Here is a 24,998-nt window from a genome sequence, read left to right on the forward strand (position 1 = left end):
GCACTTGCTGTTAGAGCACACGTTCCCGTGGGAGTGTGGTTAGTTCAGTACCCCGGACACATTTGTCTTCTGTGAAGACATGCAAAGCGGCGTTGAAAGCCGACTGTATTGTCGACTATGAAATAAAAGAATCATGATGCATGTCTACAAAGGGAATGCAGATATATTTGCTTTTCAAGATTCAAGATTCAAGAGGTATATTCGTCACATACATATACATACGGTCATACATATATGCACTGAAATGTCTTTGCAACGCACCTGGAGATTATGCACAATAAATTCTAATTTGAACATAAAGCTAACCTAATTCCTACCTAGCAACTAACTGAAACTAACTAAAACGTAATGCAGTTAGTGAATAGAATAATATAAATAAAATGAAATAAAAATAAAGACTCACAAAGATAATACAGAGTGGGGGTACAAAATAGAAGAGGATAGAGTTATGTATATGGGATAGGCCGTTTGTATGCACAGATATGTGCATTAAAGTGCAATTTGAATAAAGTGAGTGTGAAGATATACAGTACAGTATACAACAGTACGACACAGCAATACAGTAACACCGAACAGAACAGCAATACAGCGCAGTATGCAGTAACCCAGAGCAGTGATACAGTTACTTGCAGTACATCATTCTTCATTTGCTTTGTTCGAAAGAATAAACATTTCTTTAAAAGACTTTTCTTTTAATTTGAGTTTTCTCTGCCAATGATTGACCAGGATTGATTGATGTGGAGAACGTCATTAAACAGGCGAGCACGAAGGCCACTCCCAAATTCCCACCCCATTCCCATTCTGGCAGCTGATAAAGCGGTTTCCCCGTGCAGGGCGTAGAGAGGGAGGCAGGGCAGGTTGAGGTTATTTCAGAGACAGCTTCTCCAGGAGAAGCCAGGAGGGAGACGGGGACTGCAACTCATAGGACATCGAAAACAAGTACCAAAAACTATTTTGCACACCGAAGAAATTTAAGGATACAGAGGAAAGCGGTGGGTCAGCAGATTTCGGACCTTTCCAAAAGGAATGAAGGTTGCTTCACCGAAGCGGATCCAAACAAGGTTTCCATGCTTGCCTGTGACTCACAGATTCTGCAGCAGCTGGCGAACCTGGGTAACAAACAGCAAATGTCTCTTTAAATAACTTTTGCTATGATCTTGCATTGATTGCGCATTATTTTTATTTATACTTGCAGTGAGCGAGACAATAGTAATGTACCATATAATACTATGTCATGCAGACGATTAGCCATAACCAACGTTAGATGTCTGTTCTGGCACAGCGCCGGGGACGGGCAGGCCAAACCGGTTGGTTCTCAGTCTTTTTTTGTTTTGAACAAAAGGTTGTTCGTGGGCCAAAAGGACAAGTCATGTGCTCGCAGGCCAAAGTGCAAACAACCCGTGCCCCCACGTGCTTAAGTTGCGCTCCCGCCGTGACGTGACGTGTCGCGTCGCGTCGTGTCCGGCGGCTTTTCTCGTCTCGCCCAGCGCAGCACGTCCCGCAAGCACAGCCCATCCTCGCTGCGGCGGACAGCCGTGCGGCCCCCGGGGACGGGAGCCTGCACCGCTCGTCTGCAGCGGCGGCTGGACCGCACCCCCCTATGCCCGCCACAACGGGTTTTCATGAGAAAGGAGTCGATGGGAACGTTTTTCAGGAAAGGGAGCGTTCCGAGGACGACGGCACCTGCCGCACGGAGAGTGATTAACACACGTCACGTGTTAGGTCGCTGCATCTGTCTTTTCTCAAAAAAAAAAATGAAGTGGAATCGTATCAACCCTTCCCTTGTTTTGACCTTTTTTTTGTGTGTCCCCTGACTCAGTGGTGTGCGTCTCTCTTACGGTTGGCCAGCCGGCATCACGGTACTCCCTGGTCAGGAGGGCCTTACCCTGGGACGAGGCTCGGCGGTTTTGCCAGAGCCACTATGTGGACTTGGCTGTGCTGAGCTCCGAGGAGCAGTACCACCGCCTCCGGAGCTCCATCCCCCTGGAGAGGGCCAGTTTTTGGCTCGGCATGCAGCGCCGGAGCGTCCTCGGCGGCTGGACGTGGGTGAACGGGGAGCGGCTGAGCTACGACCGCTGGTACAGGGAGAATTACGAAGGCCTCTGCGCGAGTCTAGAGGCGGTGCTGGTGAAAAACAAGAACATGCTGGCTCGTCACTGCGGAGAGCACCATAGTTTTGTCTGTCAGGGTGAGTGTCTGTTAAAACTCTACTTCTGTGCTGCTGAAGAGTGTGGACAAAACCAATCAAATCAACGTTGTTACAGGAAATTTCTCTTCAAAATTGCTGAGGCAAATATGCATTATAATGAATGCAGTTTTCAACAGATTGTCTTCCCAATAAGTGTCAGCTTTCTTACAGGCAGACATTGATGATGCCCCCTTCTTTTTAAACAATGTTGACATACACTGTATTTAAGCTCCTCCCAAGGTTAAATTCGCTCTCTGATTTTTATTTTTATTTTTTTTGCCTCAGGATTTGTAACCGAAAGATACAGATCCCCTACACTCACACTGGAAAACACACAAAGGTGTTGGTGATGAAGTGATTATTTACATGCAGGAACATTTGGCTTTCAGCTGTGACCGGAGTTTGCACAATGCCGTTTCAGTGTTATTCACACGTTCTATCTCCGCGATGATTTGCAGTTTTTTTTTTTTTTTTTTGTTTGTTTTGGTTTTGGACCCGCAGGTCCAACGTCCCCACAGCAAGTGAAGGTGAAGTCTCTGGGGACGAACGACGTGACCCTGAGCTGGGGCGTGTCCGCCTTCATGCAGACGACACCTCACCGTTACAACGTGACGGTGTGCGGCAGCACTTGCGAAGCGTTCCTGTACCCTTACGCCGGCAACCGCACCTCCATGGCCATCGTTATCTCCAACCTGACGGCGCACAAAATGTACGTCATACGCGTCGCGGCGGCCGTCACCAGGCCTGGCCGTGGCACCGGGGTCAATATCACTCTTCAAAGTGACCCGACAGCTCTGACAGTCAGGACAGGTAGGGTGACAATTCATGTATTGTACCGTAATTGCGCCGTGACACAATCACAGCGGGTTGCAGCAGTTTTCTCAGGCATGTTTCGTCGCTCCAAATATGTAAGGTCGTGTTTACGTCCGTGCTGATCACGTTAAAAATTGCCACGTCTATGGGTCAGGGAGCTTTGCTTATCCTTGGAATTTATTTTTAAAACCTCCCCATGGCTGCTTCGCTTGCCGCAGTCCAGCCCACCCATCGGTAATGCTCCGCATCCGACCGAGGGTGTGGTTGTCGCATGGGAGCCTTACTGGAGCGGCACAGTTTTAAGCCCACTTGGAGTGGGTGAGGGAAGGAGGACCGGCATTTATCACCAACATTTGCATTCCCTCCACTATGTCATGGTCGATTTGCACAAGGGGAAATTCAAATCTTGTGTATCGGTACCGTCCTCTACTTCTGCAATTTAAAGCAATGAGGCTGACTGCAAACTCCTTGGCAATTTGTTCTTTAAATTATCTATCTATGTGTGTGTGTGTGTGTGTGTGTGTGTGTGTGTGTGTGTGTGTGTGTGTGTGTGTGTGTGTGTGTGTGTGTGTGTGTGTGTGTGTGTGTGTGTGTAATCTGCCTTCCCTTTTTTTTTTGTTTTCCTCCAGCCGCTGCTCAGGAAAATGTCATTCTCATCCTCCTGAAGTTGCTCAAAGTTCTCTCTCTGATTCCTCCGCTGTGGGTCCTCTACCGCATCCTAAGAAGGCGTAAGTCTCCGCGCCCCTGTGTTAGAAAATGGACTCGCTGAGAGAGAGAGAGCGAGAGAGAGAGAGAAAGAGAGGGAGATCTTAAAAAAAAAAAAAAAAAAAAGGGTGAGGACGAATGTTTTTTTGTGCATGTCTGTTGAATGCGTAATCAGTCATCTGTGAAGAGGAAGTAAGTAAGAAAAAAAAAAAAAATCCTTCAGCCGCAGAATAAGAAATGAAACTCGTCATCTGTGCCCCGTGACTCCAGGCACTCCCGTGGAGCCGGAAGCCGAACTCTGTTTGGAGGACGTGGCGGTGTGATCTGATCCAGGACAGGACCCGAGGAAGCCTCGAATGACAGAAGAGGGCAAATGCTCAGGCGACTCTCCTACGACGCTCCTATGGAAAAAGGGTGGAGCGCACTTGGTATAATCAGTCTCGGATGGTGTTCTAGTATAATCCTAATCTCAGTTCACTACCTGTCTCGCACGAACGAATAGGTGTATAATCTTACAGCGATATAAACAAGGGATGGGCCGATGCTGCCTTGGGATATCATGGCATAGCAGGATAAATGTGGCATTTTCATCGAAGAGTCCCTTCCCGTCACTGGGGCCGTTTCAAGCACCTCAGATTTGAATCAAGGCCTTGATTCCTTGACTTCTGTTGACACACGGAGGCGTGCTGGAAGCCCTTCCTGAGCCCTTCCCATAAGGCGCCATGACGTCTCGGATACAAACGAGACAGACGTGCAGCGACAGAAGTATAAATGCCATAGAAGTATGAATACCATTAGCACTCAACTAAGAAACAATATGAAGTAATAATGTTCTTTATGCTGTCGTGCATCGTCACGGGCGTCTCGATGCATTTTACATCGTGAAGGACATTCGAAAAATAATGTACAGCTACGGCGACCGATGCTCAGAAAAGTAAATGCATAAAATTAAAAGCACAAGAATAAAAACAAGGACTTTGTAACTTTAAGACCACAGTTTAGTACAAGGAAAAAGTTGTAAAAGTTTACTTGAGTAAAAGTGCTCAGTGGCTTTCCGCTCCAAACATAAGACATGGAGACAGTGTATTGTAGCCTGGAGAGTCCTGAGTGTTGATCCGTTGAGTGTGTCTTATCTTAATATAGGGTTTCTAGGATAGCTGCTAAAAAAAACCTGTTTTCTCATTTGTTCCAGCAAAGACTTCCAATTTCGATTCCTGCGGTTTTTGCCGTCGCACAGATGTGAGCACTGGATTGTCAGTCTCGGAATGAGTCTGCGAGTCCAGGTTGAGTTAAGTGTCAAGACGGCCATGTCGTACCAGGAATAAGCAGTAGGTCAGAGGTCAGACCTCAACAGACAATAATGTGCACGCACTCAAATCTCTTTCTGGGGTTTTTTTTTTTTAGTCCTGACAAAAAAAGTATTTGGAAGTATTTTGCACTTCACCCGACGCTGCGGAGCTCTCGGTCGCCTCGGCTGCTGCGTTCGGCTCGGCCAGGCTGAAGAGGGGCGACCGGAAAGCTCCTAAAGTAACTTTAATTTGGCCGTTTAACTTCAGCATTTTAGGAATAACATTAAAATGGGTAACTCAAAAGCACAGTGTTAAAATGTGGACAATATATATATATATTTTACAGAAATTGTATGGGTTGCATGCTGGCAAACCTCTACTGTCCATACAAGACCTATTTATTGACCATAGTGAGTCAGCGTCTATAAAAGGTGGCACTGCATTCCAGGTAAAACATGGAATTCTTCTTTATATTCAATTATTTATTATTCTACATTAGAAGTTTTTAAACCAACTGTGGTGATTATATACAATATACAATGCCCTTTCATACTGGAAAATGTAATAAACCATTATTGAGATTTACTTGAAGCCGTTGTATTTCTTTTCTTTTTTTTAATTTGTAGTTTGATGATAGACTGTTACATCCTACCTGCTCTAGTGTGACACTCTCTCTTCATTTCTTGAACCTGATATTGTCAATTTTGGGGTTGTGACCCCACGCGGGGTCTCTAGTTATGAACACATGGTCACTGCACATGATTTTTTAAGATCATTATATTTTGCAATTAAAAATGTGTCACGCCGACGCGATACTCAAATTCACATGAAACAGTTAAAGTAATACATGTATGCAATTAGAAAAATTCTTATTTTGCCTCAATCATATTTTGCTAAATGCCAAATGGCTAAATGTCTAGATGTGAAAAACAACACATAAAATGAGTGGCGCTGGCTCCAAAAATCTGAACATTTGTCACCCACTCACATCATATATTACTGGTGTTTCCGTGGTAAACGCTATGACTTTGTTGAGCTGGAAGTGCAATGCTGCGCCGATCGATTTGAAAAACGAAAAATTACCCTCATCGATCCATGTACATGAAACTTAAAGGCGACGTGGGGTTGAAATTCATACTGTATATATATATATATATATATATATATATATTTCTTTATTTTAAGCAAATTTACGCCTATGACTCTCTTATTATGGTTAAAATGTTCTAAAGAATTGCTGAGTCACTGCGGTCAGACCACATCCTTTGCAGTCACCATATAAAGACCAGTGTGTGCATTGAAGTGTCTTTCACCAACGCCTTTATCCTTCCACAAGAGACAGAGACGAAGAGCCATGGTCTGTCCTTGGATAGCGCTTCTTAAAGCATCTTGCTTGCTCCTTCTCTGTGTCCAGTCATGTAAGTGTATTTTACCGTATATTATATACACTCTTGGAGAATAAAATGACGTACGATGGGTACAACGAAGAAACCAATGCCATTTTACCCCTTAAGCGGTACTTTATTGTCTAAATTGTCCGTATCGCAGGGCTTTTTGTGTTCCGCAAAAAATATACAGTATATGCATATCTAATCAGCATATATTATGCATATCTAATCAGCATATATTATGCATATCTGATCAGTATATATTATGCATATCTAATCAGCATATATTATGCATATCTAATCAGCATATATTATGCATATCTGATCAGTATTTATTATGCATATCTGATCAGTTCTATATAAATAAATGATTGATTGGTTGATTGATTGGTTGATTGATTGATTGATTGATTGATTGATCGATTGATCGGTTTAAATGTTGCTCGTGCTGTCTTTGTCCGCAGGTTTCTGCGCTGAGATCATTGGTGGGATGGAGGTGAAGCCTCATTCTTTGCCCCACATGGCTTTACTGGAGAATGAAAATGGAACAAAGTTTTGTGGAGGGACACTGATCAATTCAAAATGGGTCCTGACTGCCGCCCATTGCACTAAACCCAAGTAGGATCCCAAATGACTACCAGTACTTCAAACATTAAATACTGAGCTTGCACAATTTCTTTCATGTTGACAATTGGCTGTGGGGAAGACGGTGATATGAATGTAGAGGAAAGTGCAAACCCTCCATGTAATAGACTAATAAAGTCAACCACGTTTTCCTTGCCTACCTAATAAGATAAAGTTAAAGATGTGCCACACACTGCTCTTGCAGTATGTCCCTTTCATACATCCCTGACGCACCTTTACAAAAGCAGCAAACCATCGAGCCTGGATAACATATGTGGTTTAAATTGTAAAATCTGGTGTAACTCCTCTCCTAGGAAGGTGCTGCTTGGGGTGCACTCCATCTCGAGCAGCGAGAAAGATTCCAGGCAGGTCCTGAAGGTCAAGGCCTCTTATCCTCATCCCTGTTATGACGACAAAGAGAAAGCCAACGACCTCATGTTGCTCAAGGTCAGATCCTTTGTCACTCGTGCCGTGCGAGTCTCGAGCTATAAAGGAGACACGCGCACCGGGGGTTTCGGTATTGATGGCTGGTGATTTGTCCTTTTCCAGCTTGATAAGGCGGCGAAGGAGACCAAGGCGGTGAAATGTCTGCCCGTACCGAAAAGCCCCATGGACCCTCGGGCAGGAGCGAGCTGTCTGGTGGCCGGCTGGGGGTGCACCAAAAACAATGCCAAAAAACTGTCAGACGTTCTGATGTCTGTCAATGTGACCGTCATTGACAGGAAGAAATGCAACTCGCCCGCGTACTACGACTCCGACCCGGCCATCACTCGCAGCATGATCTGTGCCGGATCAGTGAAAGGAATCACGGCTGACTCCTGCAAGGTCACTAAGCTCATTATTTTCTGGGAAAACATTCCCAAAATGTCGGTTCCCATCATATATAACAGTTCATAGCACAACCCGCCCAACGCTTTCCTCTTAGAAACCTAACCACGCCCCACCTCCTCACTGTGATAAGACGAGCTCATAAAACAGTCAGACGGTGGATGTATGTTAAACCCAGGGATGTGGTTGCAAACTGTGCATTCTTTCTGGGTTTTATTGTCTCTTTTGCGCATCCACAAATCAGATACTTTTCGGCTACATCGGCGCAAATCTTCAGTAAGAGACGTCAAAAAAGGAAGCTGCGTGGCTTCCTACTGGCAACCTGCTGCAGCCGACGGCAACTGCAGAAAGTAGTTCTTAATAAAATGTAATTTACTCACTTGAATAAATGACTGTTAATTCAATACCATGTGACTATAATGTGACTTCTCAGTTTGGAAAAGGAGATGTGTTTTTTTGTTTCAAGGCTGCAGCAGAGCGGCACGTTTCTCAACAGCGAAGCGTTGTTACTATGAACTGTTATAAATTATGCGGGGGGGGGGGACATTTTAATCAGTTATAATAGCTCTAAAATAAGTAATTATCCTATCCTTTAAACATACCCGGTGAGCAGGATGAAACAACCACGTTTCTTTCTAGATGTAGATGCAAATGCAGTTCTCTGGAGATGTAGATAGGTGCGATTTTTTTCGACAATTTGTCCTTTGGAAAAAGTACTTTTCACCTTTTTTTTCCCATAACGGTCTTTTCCTCCTCGACAGGGCGACTCGGGAGGGCCGCTGCTGTGCAAGGGCGCGTTGGTGGGAGTCACCTCTTTCGGCAAGAAGTGCGGTTTGATCGACAAACCCGGGGTGTACGCCTTTCTCTCTGCGAAACAAATTGAGTGGGTGAAGAACACCATGAAAAAGGCTCAACTGGGGGTTTTCTAGAATGTGTAGCTCCCATTTGGGACTCTGACGTGGACCGCTTCCTGCTGCCTTTCCCTGCGCTGTGTGAATAAAAAGTGAAGTATATATATCTACATACAGTATGATCCCTTGATCCTGAATTGCTCACACGTCCCAATCCTTTATCACATAAAGTGTAATGATAAACGTCGATGTGCACCGCTAGGTGGCAGTCTTGAGAGACAGTAGCTGCGGGCAGTGCTTTATGCTTTGGTGATGAGTTTTTGTTGCTTTATTGTTTTTCAATTGTAATTCCAAATAAATGTTTATTTTAAATAAAATAACATAGCAATTAACAATGGCATCAACATTTTGTGATCAATGTGATTACGTCCCATAAAATGTGTTTCTGTGGGATGGCACGCCTGGCAAGGGGTTGGGGTTAGATTCAGGCCCCTTCTCCAGGTGTCTTCATTCCTTAGGGCTCAAGGTTGAAGGATTTGTGTTGTCACATGCACAACAAAACAACAAGGAAGCACTTTCTGCAGGCTACGAAATTCTTTTGCATAGAGCCAGTCATCACATTCTAAAATAATAATAATAATAATGATAATAATAATGATAATAATAATAATAATAATAATAAAACAAAGAAGTTATAAAAATAGCATTAAAAATAAGAGGCATGCAAATAGTATACAAATAAAAAGCTGTAAAGTAAAATGATATATTTACAAAAGGTTGGGTCCATAAAGCCCTTTGAGACTATGACTGATGATGTCATGAATGGCTATACAAATTAATTGGACACAGCTTGAAGCAAATAATGTTAAAATGCACGCTCAAAATATTTAAATGACCATCTCTCATGAATGAACCCTGGTTACATTTACAGTATATATTTAACTTTAAATAATGGATTGTGATCCTGAAAAGAGAGAACTCCTGTTTGTGCTGTTTGACATGTGAAAAGCATTCAAATACGATTAGCGCACGGAGAGAAAGAGAGCGCTCTTTCTTGGGAAACACCTTCCCTAAACAGAAAAATAAACTACGACACAGAGAATAGGAAATAGCGTTTGGTGCAGGTTACCAAACTGTCAGTTGAACAGGTATGAATTCTCCAGGTTCCACCGTCAATCAAACCGCTGTGCCGCTGGAGATGAGGTATGTTTGTTGTGTGTGTGTGTGTGTGTGTGTGTGTGTGTGTGTGTGTAAGCTGCTGAACTCTAATGCTAAATTTTGGTGCAATGGATGAATGTGCAATAAATATACAAGCACTTAAAACACTTGAACTTTAACGCTATAGTTTATTTTTTAAGCCGCCGCCGTATCAATGCAAAATAAAATGTCTCTTTTATGATTTAAAATGTCTGATGTGTCTCATGGGCCCAAGACAAATATCTGCCTGTCGTTGTTTTCTGAATGGAAATTGAAACCTATTTCCATACTTTCGGAAATAAAGAATTCATTCGAAAGAGCAAAAGGGTCAAAAGGCTAGAGATTGACACGCCCCGGTGAAAGGCTCAGCCACGCCTGTTTTATTAAGCAAAAAGTGAATTATCATCGAGACTGACCAACCACCTGCCGCTGTGTTGACTCTGTTTCCATGGTCACACAAACACCGATACAGGTACCAAGTGTGTGTGCGTGTGTGTGTGCGTGCGCGTGTGCGTGTGTGCGCCCACTTGAGCGCCATTGAAACCGCTAGCACCACGCCCACATGAGGTGGGATGGGAAGTGAAAGGCACGTTCCATTACCAGTGTAGCGCTCACCTTTCCCCTCGTAGTGTGTGCGGGTGCTATTGCGGTGGCATTTATGGGGCATTGTAAACAACAATGTTTATGGAGGTGTTTAAAAAGACAGTGCTGAAACATCTGACAGGTTTGATTGCTGGTTTATTGACCATTTGCACAAAAAAATTGGTTGTTTTGAAATCAGCTGTCTCCATAACATCTTTCTAACAGTTTCTCCGCACGATAATTCATGCTTTTGTCACCAGAGCCAGTGATTTAAAGAGAAAACATGTGTAATAATAATAATAATAATAATAATAATAATCATAATCATAATAATAATAATAAAAGTCCCAAACAACTGCAAATTCCTTTAAAAGTTACGTTGTGTGGAAATGCGGCCTTCACCCCAGAGCATGTACTGTACTATGTACTTTATATGTACTACATATAACAGCAACATTCCCTTTAAGGTCAGGATGAATCAACATTTCCCAGTTAATATAGAAGTGAGGGAGGCGTTCGCGCTAAGTGCCTGAGAGCAATCAGAGAGGAGATTTCTATGGAGATACGATATCAACAGAGGCAAGGCAGAAACACTTGTTGTGTTTCTCACGCCATGGTTACGCCCCGTGATGAGATTGTATTAACACCATAATTCCAATTTCATGCACGACTGAACGCTTACTGAATTATTTACCCACTATCGCAGGCGGCTCCCGCTCGTCCTCACGGAAACCCCGCCGGTGTTTGGGAACATCCTGTGGGACTCTGATTCACCCCATTGTCTGATTCACCCAAAACCTCTGGAATAGATGAGCCGCCCGCTGGTTCTCGTTGTTAAAATAACTTTTTTATTTCATCAATAACAATAACACATTTCAATCCTCCACTGAAATCGAGGAGAACAAATCTAGTCCGAAATATCACGGAAACGCTTCATTATCAACGTCAACATTGCTGTTGTGATGTTTAAAATATAGTAGGCTGCGCAATAACAAAAATATACAGTATATATACAATATATATACAATATATATATTGTATATATATTGTATATATACAGTGTATAAACTGTATATAAACAGTATATATATACGGTATATACCGGGTGTATATATAGTGTATATACTATAAATAGGCAGTATATACTGTATACATTGTATATATACTGTATATATACGGTATACATACGATATATATACCGTATATATAGTGTATATACCGTGTGTATATATAGTGTATATACTATATATAGACAGTATATACTGTATACATTGTATATATACTGTATATATACAGTATAAATACGATATATATATACGGTATATACCGTATATTTTCCCTGTACAGTTTGTGACTTTCGTCAGGACTCCTCGGGGAAGCCGCCGTGCTGTTTTGTTTCGGATCAGCGCTCCACGCCGGGGTGGTAGTGGGTGAAGGACAGAAACACAGCGTTTCTGTTCCCACGCCGTCCCTCACATGTAGCACAGCTCCTTATCTGCACATGACCCAGCTGTGGTCACGCTGCTCCTGTGTCCATTCCTGTCTCTCTGCTCAACTCTCTAATTACCTGCAGGGTTTCTTTCAGGTTTTCGTTCAGGTTTTCTTTCAGGTTTTCTTTCAGGTTTTCTTTCCGGTGTGTGTGTGTGTGTGTGTGTGTGTGTGTGTGTGTGTGTGTGTGTGTGTGTGCACGCATGTGTGTGTGTGTGTGTGCGCGCGTGTGTGTGTGCGTATTTGTGTATGTGTGTATTTGTATGTGTGTGTGTGTGTGTGTATGTATGTGTGTGTGTGAATGTGTGTGTGTGTATGCATGTATGTATGTATGTATGTATGTATGTATGTGTGTGTGTGTGCGTGTATGTGTGTGTGTGTGTGTGTGTGTGTGTGTGTGTGTGTGTGTGTGCACGCATGTGTGTGTGTGTGTGCGCGCGCGTGTGTGTGCGTATTTGTGTATGTGTGTATTTGTATGTGTGTGTGTGTGTGCGTGTATGTGTGTGTGTGTGTGTGTGTGTATGCGTGTGTGTGCGTGCGTGTGTGTGCGTGTATGTATGTGTGTGTGTGTGTATTGTTGTAAAGGTGGTTGTTAGGACGGCGGCGATGGGGGTGGTGGGCGGGGGGGCATTCTCGGAATAACTGCCACCGACCACACCTTCATCCTTTTTTCCTTGAATTCTTTCTTCTTTGAATTCTTCCTCCTTCCTCTTTGTCCTTCGTCCGCTCAAACACGGCTTTGTTTGCTATCGCGACCGAAAGCTTTTTTTTTCCTCCCGGCGTGTTCATGTTGACAAGGTGGAGGAACGGAGAGAGGACGTCGGAGGGAACGTTTCCTCAAAGTCCTCAAAAAAATCCCGACCCCTGTGTCATGGAACCTGGAGCAAGTCTCAAGGGTCTCAAGACCCCTGAACGTCGACTTGCAATGTTTGAGGGGTTTTTGAGGGAAATAAATCATTTCAAGGGTTTCCGTCGTCCACAAAGGAACGAAGAGTCAATCAAACCAACAATTTTTACGAGTTCACTGCTTTTACTCGTTTGAAATCCAGTCTTGTCATCGTTTTAGTTTTTAAGTTCTGTAAAACTGTTAGAAACTGTAGTAACTTAGAATTCAGCAATATTCTGTATATTTTTATATATTTGACTAATTCTGGGTTTTTTTGGGCTATTTATGTATATTTGGCGACCATTATTTTTCATTTTAATTTGATTTTTTTATTTTTTCTTCTGATATTCTGATAAATGTTATATTTTGATTCGATGCTGGCTTTGTTCGGATCACCAGACTCGTTTGTTTTGCGTCTGTGGGTTTTGTATTTGAAACGTTCTAACTCAGTCCCTTGTTGGGTTGGCGTCCCAGGGGATGACGCCTTGAAATAACTACTCAAGGAATCCCATCGATCAAACGCTTTCCGGTCGGTGAATGCGGTGAATTCCATTATGTCACAAGCCCCCGCCCCCAACGCACCTCCATGATGTCACCACCCCCTACCCCCACCCCCCAACCCCACCCGACCGTCTCCCACTCTGCAACGTCTGTGTTTGGCCAAAAAGCCTCTTGTGTTTGTGCGAGGAACGGAGGACGGAGCGGGAAGGGAATGTAAACGTGCGATCCCAAACATGGACACACGCACACACACACACACACACGCACACACACACACACACACGCACACACACACACACACACACACACACACACACACACACACACACACTTTATCTTAACACTGACATACTTTATTGGAGATCAAATTCCATTCCTTTTTTTTTTCCAGGGTGAGATGTGGAAGGTTTCTTTTGACCTTTAACAACAGTAGTGCAATAAATAAAACAATCCAAACCGTGGGACACATGAACGGGCCGGACGCGCAGCATCCCCCTGCCCCCCCACCACCCAACCCCCGCCCCCCGCCCCGAAAAAAAAAGAAAAAAGTTGTATACAAACACTTTAGCAAAATAAATAACGAAACCTCAAATAAATTACGTTTTCTATTAAAGTTGTGAGCGGTGCTCCCCTACAGCGTCTAGTGTGTTGGACGGCGGTGGCGCCCCGCCCTGTCGCTCTGCTCTACGTGTCGCCCTGCCCGCAGCTCCCTGGGGGAAAGAAGACAAAGAAATCAGCATGTCAGGATTTGCCAAAACAAATATAGACAAAAATATTCACAACACAATACAGAAGTAGAATCACACTCGAGTTGGAAATCTCCGCTGAGGTGGAAATATCTTACTGCAAGATTTTCAATCACATCCATGTTTTAAACCCATTATAAGCGTGAGGACACGTTCATTATCTTCATTTTCTATATTCCGAAAAGCACTGGAGTAACTCCCCCGACAAATATGCCACAAATGTCGTTGAATTACATTTGGTTGTAGCCCGTGAATGACTTTTTATTTCTCGCTTTACTCCCGAGAAACCACTCTGCTGCAGCCTCTCGCTGCGCTTAAACGCAAACCTTTAAGCCTCAAAGAGACAGTACGCCTCCTCGGTCGATAACTGGAAACCCAAGTGATACTCCCGCCACTCTCACTGTCTCGGTGTCTATTTTGACCATGTTTTGACCAACGGTCATACCACGTTTCATTCAGTTCCAGTACATTCAGAACGTAAGAGGTCGCCAGCAGGAGGCGACGCAACTTCCTGTTTCTAGTCTCGCGGATATAATCAAAAGAGCTGATTTGCGGATGTGCAAACCAGTGATAAAATGCGCGGTTAGTGACACCTTTTTCTCGTTTAACCATAAAATCATAAAAACCGTCTGACTTTTTTTGTGAGCTTTAACGCCTTTACGGCTTTGGACTTTGCCCCGTTGACCTGCGTTCACTACAAGAGTGGTACGTTTCTCGATAATAAAGCGCTTTCAACTGTAAAAAAAATGATGGAAACCAATGTGCTACTGAGGCCTGGGTTCCTGGAGTCCTCATTGTTTAGCTTGAGATGAGGGAATGTGCATTAGGGCAGCACGGACAGGGGTGTATGTTTATTCGCGCATGATGTGTTTTTTCGGATAGAGAGGCCCAATCCCAACCCCTCCCTTGGCCCCACCGCTTTGCCCCAACCCCTCCATCTCACGCGCTCCCGTGTAGGGTGGGGCGTCCCCTTTCTTTCGGGGATCGAGGGGTAGCCGTCGTCTGGCCCTCGCCAGCAGCCCTCGAATCGCGGCGTCTCGGTTGCAGGCTCCAAACGGAGGGGCAGAAGAAAATTTACCAGAAGGCTTTGCAAGCCGAGGCAGGTTGACACGGCACATGGCTGCCGGTGCAGGGAAAGACACCCATATCTTCATTTTTAAAACTCTGTCGGAATATCTTAGTTTAATGCACATGCAAAGGAACACGATCGTTGCAACACGCATTTGAGAAAAATCGTTATTCACGACGTCGGTATGTCACAGTCTGTGAGCGACAGCAGAGTCATTTCCTTGCCCCGCGTTTGAAGCTCGACAAAAGGCTCCAGCAGAAAACCAAACGGAGCGCAACGATCACAGCCGGTAACGGCGCAGCGGGCGCCGGCATTGCCGAAACGTCTGTCCGGAACGGAATGCCTCGTCGCCGGAGTGTCACGTATAGGTTATGTAAAAAGATTTCAGCCCTCTACCCCTCGTGGCTCCGGTCCGAAGGGCCACACGTCGGGGGCGCTCCCCAGCCAGGGGTGGGGCCCCAGGGAAAGACACGGGGATCGGCCCCAAGGGGTGAATGAGGCGGCACGTGCTCTTTCGCCGCGCTCCGTCTGTCGCGGTGCAGCCGGGGCTTTGCAGCGCCACCCTGGATAATCCCGTTTCTAACCTGCCTTGTGGTGAGCTGCACCCTGGTCCTCCCAATAACAATTACAGGCCTACGCGTTCCGCTCTCACTGTAATCCCGCTGTTTTCCGGCTCGGCACCACCGTGACGCGGGGGCCAGAAACACCTTTATTCAAGCTGTTTAGCAACAGCATAATGCACCGCTGAAGCCTTCGAAGAGCTCCAGTTTATTGTATACTTAATACTCATCATTATCCCTCCCTAAATGAACGATAACAAATCAACAGGGAATGCCTAAAACTGCACTCATGTCATGTTAACCAATTGAATAGGAGTATTAAGCCACTGGTTAGGTATGAAGCGCTATTGCAATACAGCGGGTTTTGTAAAATGGGCAACTTCAAGTGGTTATCCGTGACTTTATTTTGGTTTTAAAAAATCCCATATTTTAGGGTATATTATAAAGTTGAGTCTAATTCATGATTTTGTTCCACCCTTAAATCATACTTGAGACTTATTTGCACAAACAGTAGATTAAACAACATGATGGGGTTTTTTTTTAGTGACTTAACGTGTTATTTTTTAACTACACTGCTCGTGGAATACATTTTGTCTTGTTTATGCATGGATTTGCCCCATTCGCTGTCTGAAGACCGATCAGAGGTTATGAACCAATATGATAACTACATAATAATATTAATAATGATAACGAGCAATGTGATGTGTTGAGTTGAGCTGCTCCTACTGTACCTCGCTGCCGCCGACGCTCAAACCATGACGTCACTGATGGGTTTCTGCAGTTTCTCCTGCTCGCCCCCAGTTCCCAGATACGCTGCCAGAAAGTTCTTGTGTGTCCTGTAACTAAAAAGAGACAAACACGACAGATAAGCTAAAATAAGCTGAATATTTACTTGTTATTCATTGATACAAATATACAAAATCCACAGATCCACAGAAGTCTAAGATATGGTCCAATGTTCACCAAAATTGGCCCGTTATAAAATTGGCTCATAACTCATCAACGCATTGTGCTGTCATCATCCACTTTGGTAGATATGTGCAGAATAGGAACCTAAAGCACTGTAAAAAAATATGGTGTACTTTAGTCAACAGGTGGCGCTATGGCAATTGTGTAACTTTCAATGGCGATATCTCATTCGCCGCCCATTTGCATTGTGATTTTCCCACCATTTTGAATTTATTCCAAAGCGTTTTTGTTTTTTTTAAATCCTCCTACAATTTTGGTCCAAATACACAAAATGGCCGCCATCAAATTGAAAGACAGGATTGGAGATTCACGACAACAGGCGCTTCCGTTTAGCGAACCACTGAAAGAGCCAACTAACTCCAACTACAATGTTCAAGGACTCGCGCCTCATGTAGAAGACATTTAATATAACCCACACCTCAGACGAGCTCTGTGTAACAGACACATGGTTAACAGCAGAGCATTCCCCGGAACACATTCATCTGCCAGGGTTCTCCTTTCCCAGCAAATTAAGATGCGTTTCATATGATGATTGTGAGTCTGTGTTTGCTGAACTGAAAAAGCAGCAGCGTGGTGGTGTTGGAGTTTAGTCCAAAATGAATCAAGAATACATATATATATGCATATCATTGCTTCAGCATTTGTTAATGTTGAATGCCTAATGTTGTGGCAATCCCAGCATCATTCAAACGTGATGCTTCCCATCAAAAGCTGATGTCTTTGGTACACCATCTGGATCCATTTTGTGGAGGTAAAATAAGCATGGAAGATTTCAATGAAAAAATATATTGAACGCATTGTTGTGTTCACGATGTTCTGCAGCAATGCTGATTTCTCAATTGGTAAAAGAAGCAACTCCAGAAAATGCCACTAGTGGATCATGTACACATCCAAGATTTTACCGCGCATTGCCTAGACGTTAAGGTAAAGCCAACATACTGTACTTCAGCCACCATAACAGTATTGTAAGTCATATTTCTCCATGATAACGGCTGTTTCCATAAATAAGGGGGGGCACCTTAGAGAAGGGTGTGCGATATTTGTGGCATTTGCAGTCAATTAAGCATTATCCTTTGTTTTAAATACAGGTAAATATCGACAATATGTGACATACTATGAAGTGCATTCCTGTATATAGTTAGTTCACTTGTTTGAGAGACACCGTCCGCTGAGCACAGACGACATCATCTTCTCCACGTTGAACCGCCTCACAAACACATTTGTGACGTCGTGCCCTGGGACGTTGCCCTTTGTGAGCTATACGCGCAACCTGACAATAAAGCCCCAGAATAGCGGGTCGGGGGAAAGCGTTTCCACGACTAAATGTTTCCGAGAAACTCCTGCAAACCTCCCCGTGAAGAATGTCACATAGAGGTACGCAGTGTATTTGCAAGCGGCCGGCACGCAATCGCCTCGCTGCAAAACGTTCGCAAGAGTTTGAGTAAGTTAAACGTTATTTGCGGTTGATGGGGGGCTTTTGCGGTTTACGTTGTGTAGCATGTTATAATTTTAATTTTTTTTTTTATTTATATATTTTTTTTTACTTCACATTGGTGCAATTTATTTATTTATTTGTTTATTTCACATGTTGCGATAGATATATATTTTCTATCACATATTTACTCAACTCCACTAATGATGGAGCGTTTTTTGACACTTTCTGTCATTTTAAACCACACAGACGGTTATTATAGGCAGATACATAGATATAAAGCATATATAACTTTGTGTTCACAACGTGTATCATTTAGGGGAGAGCTGAGGAAGTGAACAAATGATTACATCTCCTACGTCATTAATCTTCTGCCGCCGTCCTCCACTACAATCCCTGTTCCCGCAAAGCCGTTGCTCTGTTGCCATCTGTCACGCTCGCCTCATTTCTATTGACCCCGCTCCATGTTCGCACGGACGCCACGATGCGGTATCACCCTGATAAGAGTTGAGTCAATACGGGGTTAAGCCATTGCCCAAAAAAGGAAAAAAAACTCCATTCCAAATAATGGAAGGCGGTTAAGAATTACGAGCGTGAGCAAATTTGTCCTAAATGACCACGTCGGAGTCACAGAAAAAGCATTTCATTCGTTGACGTCCGTGAGTCACGGCCAAACGCCGCTCCAATTATGAGACGTTAAAAAAAAAGTGATTGGTGGGATTATCCGGAATATCCGCCGGAAGCGGATGTCGCCGAAGCGCCCGTTTTGAGGGGAATTTACGCGGGCAAACAAAAGAGGTGATAAGCTCCTCAGACGTGGAGCCGGGTCGGTTCGGGTGGTAAAGGCGGTGAGCAATACCTGTGCCCAGGGGTGTGTTCGGGCGTGTTGCTTGCTTTGTGATGTGTCAATGTGTCAGGGTGCCAGGAGGCGTTTGAGTGCAGGATGTCTGGGTTTTAATGTGCGTCGGGTCGGGATCCGTCGGGGTGTGGGCAAAGCAAAGAGGCGACGAGCTGCGGATCGCGCAAAATGAGCGGAGCGAAGCGCTTGTTAAAGAGTGAGACGCCGGGACCAGGGCGCGCCTCGCTGCCGCCTCCCGGAGTGGGATACGGGACGATACGTTGGAGCCAGTATTCCTCGGGTCAAGTCTGAATATTGTAGCTCAGTGGTTCTCGACGCGGGGTCTTTTTAAAAGGTTCCAGCAAAATGATCCGGTAACTGGTAAAACACCGTTATTTCGTTTACAAGACCATGCAACAAGTAGAGAATGGACAATAATGACTGTTTTGTTCCCAGTTTGACTGTTGTCTCCATACCTATAGTATGGCCACCAAATCATATCTGTCAATAAAGATTGCTCGCGTTGGGCTCCCAAGAGACCTAAATCTAATCAAATTGGGTCAGAGACTAAACTGCATCAAATGTAGGGTCCTTGATGTGGGAAAAAGGTTGAGTATCGTTGTTCTGGATCATTGTTCTACAAGCAGCCAGATGGAACACACCCATCGTGACCGCCACTGATAAATGCCGTCCAGGAAAAGTTCAGCATGAACTGTGATGTGTGGGTGTATGTGCGCGTGCGCGCCTGCGTTGTGTGTGTGTGTGTGTGTGTGTTGCCCACTCACTGAGCGCACGTCATGAGCAGGATGGCGCTGCAGCTGATGACCGACAGCACCACGGCGATGACCACCAGCACCGTCTGCACCACCTCGGCCTCGCTCTTCTCCTTGTTCCGCACCTCCAGCGTCTGGATCCCGCAGCGCTCGCCGCCGAAGCCCTTCATGCAGCTGGAGAGGGAGGGAAGGGGAGGAGGGGAGGGGGTGGAGCAGGGAAGGAGGGAATAAGCGATTTAACGGCAGTTTTCTGTAGTAAAACCGTTTGTGTGGGGGACTCGTGCAAGCGAGGACGATTGAGGGAATCTGGAAGTCAATGAGCGGTGCATTTGGAACTACACTATGCAGGAGCCTATTAGACGTGGTTTCTGGTGATTTATTTTGACTGTATATTTTTGCCTATTTTGGGATTTTTTTATTTGCCAGTTTTTGCATATTTGGCTATTTGTTTTCAGATAAATTCCCATTCTGGACGTTAAAGAGGAGCGGCACATTCAAATGAAAGTCATTTGCATCTTTTTAAAAGGCTTTGTGTTTCTTTAAAGAAGCTCAAGCAACTCATGGTCCCACCTGGAGGAGAGACTTTCCAAACCCTCATTCGATTACGATTTGACTCCCAATTCCGATACCAATATAGATTCCGAGTCCCGAGTCCGATTCTGATTCCGATTCTGACTCTTGATTATGATTTGATTCAGATTCCGGAATCCGATTCTGACTCTGATTTCACCGCCGTGTTAAAAAAAAAAAAGCCGGGCGCTCCACTCACACACACACGGGCTCCTGCAGGTCCTCCATGTACTTGCACATGCCGTGGATGCAGAATCCCCGGTGGCTGGTGGTGCAGGGGTCCTCGGCGGCAGTCCGCCCCGGCGTGGAGGCGCTGGCGTAGGAGTAGTGCCCGGGGCCGGAGGAGGAGGAGTGCCCGGGGTTGGAGGCCGTGGTGGCCTTGCTCCTGTGCCGGCCCTTCCCCTTGCCCTTGTTGTTCCTCTTCCTCCTCTCATCGCCGGCGATCTTGCGCGCTGCGGAGGCAGGAGGCGGAGGGGGTGAGATTTGGGCGCGAGGCGGCGTCACAGGCTCGGTTGCGGACAATCTCAGTGGGGCTGTTGTGGAGCAATCATGGCGGAAGAAGCACCCTCTACTAATTCCTTTTATGTTTTTATTATATTTCAATTTATTTCCCGTTGTGTTTTTATTTTCTGGCACTTTGAAGCACTTTGTTTGGCAACAGTGCGTTTTAAAAAGTACTTTTTAAATCTTTACTTAGGACTTAAATACCAATTTACTGACCTACTTACATGCTTACACACTTTATTAGTTACTTACTCGCTGAAAAAAGAAATTTGGATAAAATTTGAACTTTGCCTATTCAGGTTACAATAAAGACTGATGATTCCAAAGTCTACTCTCGTCTTCTACTTATTAAACAGAAAAAAACCTGCAAGCGGTCGCAGCCCAGGGGCCTCGGCCCCAACCAGCACGAGCCCCAGTAGGTAACAGTAGTAGAGGAGTCATAGTAGAGGTATAAATTAAATATGGCTGCGAGTTTAAAAGAGAGCCCGTTGAGGTCTCGTACCGTGCGATGGGGGACCTGCTTCCGCTCCGCCCGGGAGGTCCTCGCTGGTCTCCAGCTCCTCATCCTCCTCCAGGAAAATCGGGAGCCCCTCTCCGGAGGCCGCACCTCCGGTCACAGGACTCAGTCCGCTGGAGAACGTGACCTCGGATCCCAGGCCACCCAGAGCGCTACACACTACACACAAAATAAACGAAAGTCGGTGTGATAACGACCTTCAGCGTCACCATTAATATTAATATGGGAAACTCCACAGAATCCTTGTGTTCGGTCGGAGTTGACTCATGTATCTTGAAATACGGAGAAAGAGCAGGACCTGAAAAATTTGACTCGCTGCAAACCAGTGCAAGTCAATACCCCCAATACACCCAGAGTTTGCTTCTTGAAAACCATGTTCAACTATCATAAATCGATATCCATGATTAAGCTGGAGTCAACAGAGAATGCAAAAATATATATATATATATGGATTTTGTGATATGAGACTAGATAGTGGGATTTCGGCAATCATCAACCAACTTTATGGCTGCGTCACAGTCATTTTCTGAACTCCACAGACTTTTCCAGCTGTTCTCAATGGAACTTCCTAAATATCTTACAAAAGCGCTGGTAAAATATTAACCATTGTGAAAAGTGGTCAAAACCAAATGATGGTGGCATTATCGAGGCATTCGTCAAAAAATATTGTGTTATTTGATTTTGTCGATTTCGCCCAGCACCCGCTCACATGTGGTCATGGAGCTTGCCTAAAATTGGATGTTCTCGGCTCCAATCAGAGCCAGAACCTCAGCGTCCGGTCACAGGTGTTGCAGCTCTGGACTGCAGCCACCTCAATGCATTACTCGTCTGACGAGTTCTGACATGTAGTGAGACGTCTTTTGTCTTCCTGGCAGTTTACACAACTCTTCCTCCAAAATTCCTGTTTCACAATCTCTGACACACACGCGCACGCACACACACACACGCACACACACACACACACACACACAAACACACACACACACACACACACACAGTTTGAAAATGCACATGTCCATCCATACTTACCAAGATATACAAGACAGGCGAGGATGAGAGTGTTCATATCCTGGGAGAGTGTTTTGTAGAGTTCTTCTAAATCTGTGTTTGCTGCTGTGTGTGAGTGTGGAAGTGTGTGTGCGTGTGTGTGCGTGTGTGTGCGTGTGTGTGTGTGTGTGTGTGAGTCCGGTGTTGCTTTATCTACCATCACTGGAGTGGGTGCAGCTTTTATAGGCAACGGCTTAAGCCTGCCTTCTGAGATTCCGGGGGGGGGTGTGTGTGTGTGTGGGGGGGGGGTGTGTGTGGGGGGGGGGGTGTGTGGGCGGGTGCATGTGCGCGTGTGTGTTGTGTGTAGGTGTGAATATGTGTGTAAGTGTGTGCATTTTCAGAACAAAGTGGTAGTGTGTGCTTGTCTGTGTGTGTGTGTGCGTGCGTGTGCATGCGTGCTTGTCTGTGTGTGTGTGTGTGTGTGTGTGTGTGTGTGTGCGGGCGCGTGCGTTTGCACCTGCGTGTGTGTGGGCGTGTACGTGCGTGTGTGTGTGTGTGTGTGTGTGTGTGTGTGTGTGCGTGCGTGCGTGTGTGTCTGTGTGTGTGTGTGTGTGTGTGTGTATGTGTATGTGTGTGTTGGAGGATTGTGATGAAGCTGCCTCAGGCGATGCATTTTGCATCTCATGTTCTTTGTCTGTGTGAAGGTCTGATACACACACATCCGTGCGTAAACACTGTGATGTATTCGCCACCCCATCCCGATAAAACGCACTCTACGATTTTAGCTTTTTAACTGCTATTGCTTCCGGAACTATTCAGCAACACAAATGAGATAATCCTGCGTGGGGAAAAAAAAACTTTGACTATATGTGTGTTCAATTATACTTGAAACTATATATATAATAACTATATATATACATATAATTTATTTTGCATTTGCATTTAATATAAATTGTATTTGATACCTAAGCTGTTCTTCAATATATTTATGTATTTTGGTTATCTCTGACAAGACAAATAACACACAAGTATCCTAGTTAGGTTAATGTTTCAATATTTACATAATATTACAACTTTTTATAGGTGTGCTTTCACTACACTTACCGCATATTAATGACTTAAAGCTTGAAATTAGTACATAAATATAAGTAAGAAGTATCACCAAATACACTTCAAGTACACACACAAATTGGTACAGAATTTGGAGAAATATACTTTTAACGTGAACATTTTAACTTAATATATAAACAATATCTACTTTCAGTATGTAATAGGAACAATTGGTTGGAAGTTGCACACACACACAGACACAGACACACACACACATACACACACACACACACACACACACACACACACACACACACACACACACACACACACACACACACACACACACACAGACAAACATACAGGCCAAAGTAATGGCTCTAAAGAAAGTATTTCATAACAGAGTATGACTAACCGTCATAATCATTGATATAATCATTGACAGTAATTATCAGTCGTGAGTAGTTATAATTGAATATTGAAGTATTGAACCGTGTCAGTAAAATGTTGTTTGAATGTGTTGTAATAATACTTCCTGTAACATATACTGTATACTCTGTAAATCGTAATATTTTAGATCGGAATTATATAATTATATATAGTACTTGTAGAAATATAAACATATGATATGATATGATATATAATATAATAAAAAATAATATATCATTTAAATATATATATATAAATATCTCTCTCTCTCTCTCTCTCTCTCTCTCTCTCTCTCTATATATATATATATATATATATATATATATATATATAAAGGGATTTGGATATAGATTTAAAAGCTGTGCTGTGAGAATTCATTTCACTCTTTTCTTTTATTCCCCTTGATATAAATATTGTTATTGTTAAATTGTTATAGGCAGAACGTACATCGATAGCTATGTGATGTGTTTTGATCTGTGTGACTGTGTTTTAATATCTATGGACTGTAACTTGGGAGGGGAGGCCGGGGCGTGGCCCACGCCGCCAATAGTATGACAGCGTCTACAGTCACCTGCGCAGAGGGCGTGGCGCTCTGGCTGCCACTGGTAGCCATTTTGTTGTGTCTACCAGGAGAGGTCAACCCGACGTCCGCGCCCGCCGCGAAATCCCCGCTGGGAAGACCGAGCACGGAATGCCGCCAATCTCCGCGGCATTCCTGGCCCCCGCCACGTGCTGTTTATAGAGTCCCGAAATAAAAATGTTTGGAGGGAGCGGAATGGCACCGGTGCCGCGCTGTGGAAACTCTGACAGGACGCTGGAGCGAGGTGATCACCAGAGCAGCCCAGTGTAAACACGGCCGACCCAACGTGCATATACAGTGAGGGATGGCAGTGGGAGCCGGGGGCTTTTATTAATTCACAAATCCATTCTAGGTGTTCTTTCGCGAAGGGGGGGAGGCTATCGATCCATCTGGCCGCCTCATAAAGTTATCAAGTATCTGTGTCGGAGGATATGGTAACGTCGGCAAGGAAACCCCATCGTTATCTCTCATTTATTTATCCATTCATTACACAGACTCACATACAATCGCATGAGTCCTACAAAACATGTTCAGTTCATACCTACGTCGATGGAGGCCCGCACGGTTTACCAAAAACAGGTTTTACATCCAATAATAGGCAAGGGCATAGGAATTTTCCAAAGCTTTCAAATGT

General features: G+C 44.4%; 3 protein-coding genes across 3 annotated transcripts; 2 read left to right on the top strand and 1 right to left on the bottom strand.

Moving 5' to 3' along the window:
* The first annotated feature begins 996 nt into the window (after nt 1-996).
* On the top strand, nt 997-5,534 carry LOC307232951 (uncharacterized protein). Its single transcript, XM_080004165.1, has 5 exons — nt 997-1,113; nt 1,820-2,188; nt 2,690-2,998; nt 3,631-3,729; nt 3,977-5,534. Exons 1-5 carry the CDS (start codon nt 1,068-1,070, stop codon nt 4,027-4,029), a joined length of 876 nt encoding a protein of 291 aa, XP_079860291.1. The 5' UTR covers nt 997-1,067; the 3' UTR covers nt 4,030-5,534.
* A 786-nt stretch (nt 5,535-6,320) lies between these two features.
* On the top strand, nt 6,321-8,928 carry LOC307233154 (granzyme A-like). Its single transcript, XM_080004374.1, has 5 exons — nt 6,321-6,413; nt 6,848-7,001; nt 7,322-7,454; nt 7,557-7,832; nt 8,597-8,928. Exons 1-5 carry the CDS (start codon nt 6,350-6,352, stop codon nt 8,762-8,764), a joined length of 795 nt encoding a protein of 264 aa, XP_079860500.1. The 5' UTR covers nt 6,321-6,349; the 3' UTR covers nt 8,765-8,928.
* Nucleotides 8,929-13,931: 5,003 nt separating this feature from the next.
* On the bottom strand, nt 13,932-22,037 carry areg (amphiregulin; the record flags this gene model as incomplete). Its single annotated transcript, XM_080004166.1, has 6 exons — nt 13,932-14,050; nt 16,447-16,557; nt 19,740-19,901; nt 20,497-20,749; nt 21,304-21,477; nt 22,028-22,037. The coding sequence occupies 5 exons, from the start codon at nt 22,035-22,037 to the stop codon at nt 16,464-16,466; spliced, it is 693 nt and encodes a 230-aa protein (XP_079860292.1). The 3' UTR covers nt 13,932-14,050; nt 16,447-16,463.
* Nucleotides 22,038-24,998: the final 2,961 nt, after the last annotated feature.

This window comes from Zeus faber (genome assembly GCF_960531495.2).
Source record: "Zeus faber genome assembly, chromosome: 7".
Lineage (NCBI taxonomy): Eukaryota > Metazoa > Chordata > Actinopteri > Zeiformes > Zeidae > Zeus > Zeus faber.